The following is a 9,613-nucleotide window of genomic DNA, read 5'->3' as shown; positions in this document are numbered from 1 at the left end:
ATGAAAATAAAGCGATTTTTGTTTCCGTCGTAATATAACCGTCGTAAGTTATCATATCTACCTAATTAAAGGCAAAAAATAAATGAAAATAAAATGAATTTTTTTTTCGTCGTAATATAACCGTCGTAAGTTTACCTAACGCATTAACTCCCACCTGCCCACATTGAAATTAAACGGGAGGATATTCATTTTTAAACAGAACTTACGACGGATACGATAATTCCGTCGTAACTTACCATATATCCCTCAGAAGCTACTGCCTCTTTCTCCCCAACATCATTTCTATATGCTCCTAACCAAAACCAAAAAATATGCTCCTGATCGAATAAATGTGATATAGCAAATTACACTCAACACTTGCATCAATCGTTCTTGTAAGTATTTCTTTTCTATCTTTCCATTTAAATTGTAGAAATTTTGATCTTCCATATATTATTTAGATTTATATAATTTTTCAATATTTGTATGTGGGCTTGTGTGCATATTTATAATTGAAATTTTGTTATTTATTATTCATAGATGTCTCCGGATCGTAGTTGGATCACTAAGCGAATAAAACCCGGTGGATATGGTTTTACGGATGAATATAATGAGGGGGTTAAATATTTTTTGGCATTTGCGCGAAGTAATTCTAGTAAGCCGAATGATCCGAATCTTTTGATTAATTGTCCTTGCAATACATGTCGGAATGCATTATACCAACTCATTCCCGATGTCGAGTTCCACTTATTTGCAACCGGTTTTCTTGAGAGTTATACTATATGGAGCTTTCACGGTGAAGCTAGTGCATCAAGAAATGAACAAATGGATGATCGTGAAGATGTGTTTGACGAGTATGAAATGTTTATGGATGCTATTGGTGGGGGGGCATTTGGAGCGGAAAATAGTAGCCACGAGGACCCGAATGAGCAAGCATCAACTTTTTTAGATAACGTGAATAAAGTTGGTGAGCCAATATACCCGGGCAATCTCAAATATTCTCAATTGAAGTTTGTTACGAAATTACTACATTGGAAGAATCGCAACAAATGTAGTGATAAAGCTTTTGATGAGCTGCTCTTTTTGCTTGGAGATGTGTTTCCGGATAAACATAAGCTTCCTCTCAACTATTATGCTGTTAAGAAGTTGGTTAAAAGGTTGAGTTTGGGATATGAAAAAATACATGCATGCGAGAATGATTGTATGTTGTTCTATGGCGGTGATAAAGATCTAAGAAATTGCAAGTATTGTAAATTGAGTCGATATAAAGCTACAACACATGCTGGGAATAATACTGTTCCAAGAAAGGTTTTGAGACATTTCAAAATCACTGACCGTTTGCAGCGTCTGTACATGTCTACCCGCACGGCTGCATATATGAAGTATCACAAGAACAGAATTGTGACTGAAGGGGTTCTCACTCATCCTGCAGATGGAGAAGAATGGAAAGAGTTCGATAAGAATTATCCTGATTTTTCAGCAGAGATTCGTAATGTCAGACTTGGCCTTGCAACCGATGGATTTCCCCCGTACAGCAATGCTACCTCTACTGTTTACTCAGTATGGCCTGTTGTCCTACTTGTGTACAACCTTCTACACACTATGGTTACAAAGGATCCATATATGTTCATGACACTGCTGGTACCCGGGCCGAATGATCCAGGAAAGAATTTGAATGTTTATCTCAGGCCTCTAATTGATGAGTTGATCACTTTATGGAATGTTGGTGTGGAGACATTTGATGCTTCAGCGAAGACTAATTTTATGATGCGAGCAGCCATATTATGGACTATAAGTGACTTTTCTGGGTTGGGAATGGTTAGTGGATGGTCAACTCACGGGAAAATGGCTTGTCATGTGTGTATGGGTGGAGTTAAAGCTAAACAACTGCCACACAGCAGGAAGTCAAGTTTTTATGGGTTGCACAAGGGGTTCTTAGATAAACGACGAAAAAATCGGATGAAAGGTTGCGTTATTCGCAACAAACTTGATAGTATAATTTTTCCACAACCTGGGAAACCACATTCCAAGGAAAGGGCAATTGGATTTGGAGATTGGCATAACTGGATGCATGTCACTTGCTTTTTTGACTTGCCATATTGGGATTCCTTGCGTCTTCGTCATTGCATTGATGTCATGCACACGGAGAAAAATGTATTTGATAACATTTTTCACACTATTCTCGATAGCGTAAAAACAAAGGATACCATCAGATCGAGAAAGGACTTGGAAGCAATGGGCATCATGCAAGAGTTATGGCTTAATGGTACACGCAAGCCAAAAGCTAGATATAACCTAACCCGGGATCAGTTAAAATTGCTATGTAATTGGGTTCATCGAGTGAAACTCCCGGATGGTTGTTCATCAAACTTGAAGAGGTGTTGTAAGAGATCCCAGTTAAAATTTCAAGGCATGAAGTCACATGATTGTCATGTATTTATGCAGAAGTTATTGCCTTCTGCTTTTCGTGAACTTCTTCCAGATGATGTGCATAAAGTACTTTGTGACCTATCAAATTTTTTCAAAGACTTATGCTCAACTACACTTCTTGCAACAGATTTGAAACAAATGGAAAAAAACATAGCCGGAATTGTTTGTACTTTGGAGACTATATTCCCTCCGGCTCTTTTTGATCCAATGGACCATCTTCTTGTTCATTTGCCGGAGGAGTGCAGACTAGGTGGCCCTGTCCCAGAAAGATGGATGTATCATGTTGAAAGACTACAAGGCAGAATGAAACATAAAGTAGGGAACAAAGCACGTGTTGAAGGATCCATTGCAGAAAAATACGTATACGAGGAGTTAACACATTTCTGTTCCATGTACTTTGAGTCTGAAGTTGATACAGTGCACAACATGCTAGGTCGTAATATGGTTCATGATAATTCAAGGGATCCAGAAAAACTTGTGGCATTCACATATCCGGTAGAGCCTTTAGGAGCATGTATTGGTTATCATTTAGATCTGAATTCATTGAGCACTGCAGCATATTACATTCTCACTAACATGCAAGAAGTGGCACCTTATATTCTGTAAGCATCTAAAACCCTTTCATTACTAACTAGAACCATTTAATTTTGTGCACTAACATGTATTGATAACTCTTCAGCATGTTCGAAGCAGAGATTCGCAACCATACTCCACACGTACTGAGTGATAGTGAGATGGATACAGTGATGAAGGATAATTTTGCTAAGTGGTTGCAAGTCAAGGTATTTTATTTAAAGTTCACATTATCATATGTTTGACATTATCATATTATCATATGTTTGACAAGACTATTTCATTTCAGGTACAACACAACAACAAACAGTTGCAATATTTGTTGGGAGGCCCGGCTTCTTATGTGATTTCTTATAAAAGATGTAGGGTGAATGGGTATTCGTTCAACTTAGGAAAATCAAGCTCGGGGATACTTGTCAAGGGAAGTTGTTACGGTGATAGTGGAAGCAATTATTATGGAAGTTTGCTGGAAATTCTAAAAATAACATATGGTGGTGGAAATCAAGTGTTTCTGATGAAATGTCATTGGTATGACCATGTTAGGGGCGTAAAGAAAGATAAAAATGGAGTGCTTTTAATTGATCTCAATTCAAAACTGAAAGGAGATGATGTTTACATTCTAGCAAGTCAAGCCACTCAAGTGTACTATGCTCCTAGTGTAAAGAATCCAAATAGTAATATTCATACAATAATCACATGTAGACCTCAAGTGTTAAGTGGAAGAGCTATTGATGCTAACATGGAACCCCTTCAAGAAGATGTGTCAAATACCACACCCATAGACTTTTCTTCAAGGTCGTTATTTGTTGACTTCTCCATTTATGAAATGGAAGATGAACAAGAGCAACAAAATGAAGTAGAAAGTGAAGAAGATGAAGATAATGAAATGGAGGCGGGGGAGGATCATGAGGAGGATGACGAAGAAGAAGATGAAGAAGAAGAAGATGGTTATGATAGCATCGAAGTGGATAGTGGAGAAGAATATTGATTGATGTTGTGATTCTAGCCAATTTTCTATTTTAGTTGAATTAAAATGATTTTTCGGGTAATTTTAGCTACTTTAATTAGTGTTTTTTCACAATCCCATGGTTTTAGCCGATTCCATGATTTTGGAATCTTAGTAATGCTTAATGTGTTGTGTCGGTGCAAGAATATTGATTGATGTTGTGATTGTAGCCCATTTTCTATTTTAATTGAATTAAAATGATTTTTGGGCCAATTTTAGCTACTTTAATTAGTATTTTTACACAATTCCATGGTTTTAGCCGATTCCATGGTTTTGGAATCTTACTAATGCTAAATGTGTTGTGTTGGTGCAAGAATATTGATTGATGTTGTGATTCTAGCCAATTTTCTATTTTAGTTGAATTAAAATGATTTTCCGGGTAATTTTAGCTACTTTAATTAGTGTTTTTTCACAATCCCATGGTTTTAGCCGATTCCATGATTTTGGAATCTTAGTAATGCTTAATGTGTTGTGTCGGTGCAAGAATATTGATTTATGTTGTGATTGTAGCCCATTTTCTATTTTAATTGAATTAAAATGATTTTTGGGCCAATTTTAGCTACTTTAATTAATATTTTTACACAATTCCATGGTTTTAGCCGATTCCATGATTTTGGAATCTTACTAATGCTAAATGTGTTGTGTTGGTGCAAGAATATTGATTGATGTTGTGATTCTAGCCAATTTTCTATTTTAGTTGAATTAAAATGATTTTCCGGGTAATTTTGGCTACTTTAATTAGTGTTTTTTCACAATCCCATGGTTTTAGCCGATTCCATGATTTTGGAATCTTACTGATGCTAAATGTGTTGTGTTGGTGCAAGAATATTGATTGATGTTGTGATTCTAGCCAATTTTTTTAATTTTAGTTGAATTAAAATGATTTTTGGGCCAATTTTAGCTACTTTAATTAGTATTTTTACACAATTCCATGGTTTTAGCCGATTCCATGGTTTTGGAATCTTACTAATGCTAAATGTGTTGTGTTGGCGCAAAAATATTGATTGATGTTGTGATTCTAGCCAATTTTCTATTTTAGTTGAATTAAAATGATTTTCCGGGTAATTTTGGCTACTTTAATTAGTGCTTTTTCACAATCCCATGGTTTTAGCCGATTCCATGATTTTGGAATCTTACTAATGCTAAATGTGTTGTGTTGGTGCAAGAATATTGATTGATGTTGTGATTCTAGCCAATTTTCTATTTTAGTTGAATTAAAATGATTTTCCGGTTAATTTTAGCTACTTTAATTAGTGCTTTTTCACAATCCCATGGTTTTAGCCGATTCCATGATTTTGGAATCTTACTAATGCTAAATGTGTTGTGTTGGTGCAAGAATATTGATTGATGTAGTGATTCTAGTCAATTTTCAAATTTTAGTTGAATTAAAATGATTTTCCGGGTAATTTTAGCTACTTTAATTAGTGTTTTTTCACAATCCCATGGTTTTAGCCGATTCCATGATTTTGGAATCTTACTAATGCTAAATGTGTTGTGTTGGTGCAAGAATATTGATTGATGTTGTGATTCTAGCCAATTTTCTATTTTAGTTGAATTAAAATGATTTTCCGGGTAAATTTAGCTACTTTAATTAGTGTTTTTTCTCAATCCCATGGTTTTAGCCGATTCCATGATTTTGGAATCTTAGTAATGCTTAATGTGTTGTGTCGGTGCAAGAATATTGATTGATGTTGTGATTGTAGCCCATTTTCTATTTTAATTGAATTAAAATGATTTTTGGGCCAATTTTAGTTACTTTAATTAGTATTTTTACACAATTCCATGGTTTTAGCCGATTCCATGGTTTTGGAATCTTACTAATGCTAAATGTGTTGTGTTGGTGCAAGAATATTGATTGATGTTGTGATTCTAGCCAATTTTCTATTTTAGTTGAATTAAAATGATTTTCCGGGTAATTTTAGCTACTTTAATTAGTGCTTTTTCACAATCCCATGGTTTTAGCCAATTCCATGATTTTGGAATCTTACTAATGCTAAATGTGTTGTGTTGGTGCAAGAATATTGATTGATGTTGTGATTCTAGCCAATTTTCTATTTTAGTTGAATTAAAATGATTTTCCGGGTAATTTTAGCTACTTTAATTAGTGTTTTTTCACAATCCCATGGTTTTAGCCGATTCCATGATTTTGGAATCTTACTAATGCTAAATGTGTTGTGTTGGTGCAAGAATATTGATTGATGTTGTGATTCTAACCAATTTTCTATTTTAGTTGAATTAAAATGATTTTCCGGGTAATTTTAGCTACTTTAATTAGTGTTTTTTCACAATCCCATGGTTTTAGCCGATTCCATGATTTTGGAATCTTACTAATACTAAATGTGTTATGTTGGTGCAAGAATATTGATTGATGTTGTGATTCTAGCCAATTTTCTATTTTAGTTGAATTAAAATGATTTTCCGGGTAATTTTAGCTACTTTAATTAGTATTTTTTCACGATTCCATGGTTTTAGCCGATTCCATGGGTTTGGAATCTTACTAATGCTAAATGTGTTGTGTTGGTGCAAGAATATTGATTGATGTTGTGATTCTAGCCAATTTTCTATTTTTCGGCCAATTAATCAAAAATTTGATTAACTTTTGATTTAGTTACCTAAAGGTTTAGGTGTTTTGTCTTTTCGTATATTTGATTATGCAATATGGTTATAAATACCTATAACCTCACTGATCCAATAGGATTTTGGTTTGGTTGATTTTGGTAATGGTTCTGGTCACATCAGAAGAATCTGCAGATTCTGGGAAACAAACGACGGAGTATGAACATCCGTCGTAAATCTGGGTTATGAACATCCGTCGTAAATCTGGGTTATTTCAGTATACTTACGACAGTTTGTACAATTCTGTCGGAAGAAACCCAGATATTTATCAATATTCGTCGTAAATAGTTAAGAACTTCTGTCGGAAGTTACCCAAAGTTACCCAGTATCCGTCATATGTATATGAACTTCCGTCGTAAGCTAGTTTTCTTTCATATTTTTTTCGTACAAAACTTTTACATTCATTTAAATTATACAATAATCACTTTGTTCTAAATATTTCAATAAAACATTAATTATTATATAATTAAAACTTGTAACTATTTCGATAAAACTTTAATTTTATATTTCAATAAAACTTGTTACACCATATATGATTACTCAAGAACGAGCTATGAGACATATCTTGTTGTAAAAATCGGTGATTAATACCAATTCAGGTTGTGTAAAACGACGAACTGACTAAAAATTTCAATAATAACATGCATGATGTCAATATTTGAGTTGATTGACTGATATTTTATTTATCCAATCGACGGATTATTTAGTTTGAGCCGATTGAAACCTTACCTGTTTCAATAAAACTGGTTACATGTATGACAACTCAAGACTGAGATATATATTTTAGACACACTTTGTTCTAAAAATCAGTGATTAAAGCTAATTTATGTTCTGTAGACCATCAAACAGATTAACAACTTGTTTGACGGAATTTTAAATTGTCTTTTATGATTTAATGTGATTTAACTTCCGTTTTTTACAAAATTCAAGATATCATATATATCACTATATGTAATAACATATTTATATATTTATTTAAATATTTATAAAAAATTATAATAAAAAAATCCATTCAAATTCAAAAATTAATACTAAAAATAAAATTAGAAATCATTAAAATTCAAAAATTAAAAATTAAAATGAAAAGTAACAAAATAATTATAATAAAGAATTATAATTTTAGTTAGTGTTCTAAAATATCAAATTTAAAAAAATTAAATTTTTTGTAACACTGATATGAGTCGTATATTAAAATTTCAAAAGTTAAAAATAAAACTAAATTGCTAATTGAATAAAAATAAATAATAAATTTGAAAGTAAAATGAAAAGAAGGTACTGTATCTTGGAGAAGAAGATTGGCGCTAAAAAAGAGAAACGAAAACTTAAACCCACTGCCTCCAATAATTGAGGCTAAACGACGTCGTATAGCCAAGTGTAAATAAGAAAACCCTAAACTCATCTCTCAGTTTTCACTTTTCCTTTCTCTGCTGAAAGCTTCCTCTCCGTTTCTCTGCGATTTCAACGCTGGTTCTTTACGATTTCAACGCTAATCGCGACGGTGAACAATAGTCCTAACACTTATTGTAGCTATTACTAGGTATATAAATGATTCTCTTTGTCTTTGTATCTTTTACATGCATGTATATATCTATACAATCTGTCGTATTATTGGCTATATTTGTTATCTCTTTGTGTAGTATTGTTAATTAGTGGGTGTTAATTAGTGGGTATCAATTTTTACTGGGCATATTTGTGTGGATGACATCTGTGTGAGTGGGCAACACTATGTCTATAGATTTAGCAAAAATGGCACAAATTAGTGTTATATAGCAAAAAGCCCAAACAGTTGAGTTATGTGTATGTGTTCTATGTTCTATGTATTTTTTCGTCTTTTTTGATATATTTATCGACTTGTGTTTTTTGTTTAAATTTCAGTGTTATTGGCTTGATGGCCGGGAGGAGGTCTGCGGGAGGTCGGGGGGGTTCTGCGGGAGGCCGGGGGCGTGGGGACAAGAATGCTAGTGCTGGCGGGGAAAGCGGCAAGGACACTGATAGTGGGGAGTGTCTTACTGGCGCCGCTGATGGTAATGATGGTGCTCTTAGGGGGGAGGGTAGTCAAGCCGGTGGAGGGGAGTGTAGTACTGGCGCCGCTGATGGTAATGATGGTACTCTTGGGGGGCAGGGTAGTCAAGCCGGTTGAAGGGAGTGTACTACTGGCGCCGCTGGTGGTAATGGTGGCACTCTTGGGGGGCAGGGTAGTCAAACCGTTGGAGGGGAGTGTAGTACTGCTGGTGTGGGTAATGCTACAGGCACTAGGGGTGGTGTTAAGACGGGTGCTAGCACAACCACTAGGAAACGTCGTAAGCGTGCACTTGTAGATGAGGAGAATTCTGCATGTGCTGAATGGGATGATGAAGGGAAACAAACTACGCCAATCATGGTGGAGACTGATCCTCGAAGTCACAGGACGCGTGGATATTCTCCGGGAGGATTTGGTACATACCCCGTGACCCCAAATGTGGTTCGTATTGCTGGTAACTTGTAAGTATTCCTTTATTGCTTAAATCTGTTTATGTGATGGTATAATGAATTACATGGTGTTGTGTTGCTATAATAATGGTATAAAGATGTTGAGTTTGTATCAACATGAATGAGACATTAATGCCAGCTACAGCGAATGGATATTCCCATGCAGCTCGCTTTCCACCCTTTTTGAATAACAACCTAAAAAAACAAGCCTTCATTTTGAATTTTAGTACAATTAGTAATAACAGATTTTTCAGATTCATGCTTTAATAAATCCAAGTGAAAGATTCACCAATTAGATAACAATAATTATACAGTAAATTGAGAGGAAAAATAAAAAATAACATTATTCATCTGAATAAAAATAACTGTATTTCTGTGAGAGCCTGACAATCATACCGGGAAAGTTCTTGCAAAGAACAACAAATTCTCAAGTGAAATAAAGCCACAACCCCTGCAAGGAACAAGCATTGGGATTGAAAAAATTTGAAGATGTTAACCAGCTTAATAATTAGTAACAAGTATTATCCACATTCGAACTTA

General features: G+C 34.6%; 2 protein-coding genes across 2 annotated transcripts; both read left to right on the top strand.

Annotated features, from left to right (window-relative positions):
- Positions 1-519: 519 nt before the first annotated feature.
- Positions 520-3,970, top strand: LOC135149609 (uncharacterized). The gene is made up of 3 exons (XM_064085361.1): positions 520-3,011; positions 3,089-3,191; positions 3,272-3,970. Exons 1-3 carry the CDS (start codon positions 520-522, stop codon positions 3,968-3,970), a joined length of 3,294 nt encoding a protein of 1,097 aa, XP_063941431.1.
- Positions 3,971-8,492: 4,522 nt separating this feature from the next.
- On the top strand, positions 8,493-9,089 carry LOC108201407 (uncharacterized). The gene is made up of 2 exons (XM_017369693.1): positions 8,493-8,739; positions 8,854-9,089. The coding sequence occupies exons 1-2, from the start codon at positions 8,493-8,495 to the stop codon at positions 9,087-9,089; spliced, it is 483 nt and encodes a 160-aa protein (XP_017225182.1).
- Positions 9,090-9,613: the final 524 nt, after the last annotated feature.

This window comes from Daucus carota, chromosome 9, assembly GCF_001625215.2.
Source record: "Daucus carota subsp. sativus chromosome 9, DH1 v3.0, whole genome shotgun sequence".
NCBI lineage: Eukaryota > Viridiplantae > Streptophyta > Magnoliopsida > Apiales > Apiaceae > Daucus > Daucus carota.
This window is presented reverse-complemented; position numbering and strand designations above follow the sequence as displayed.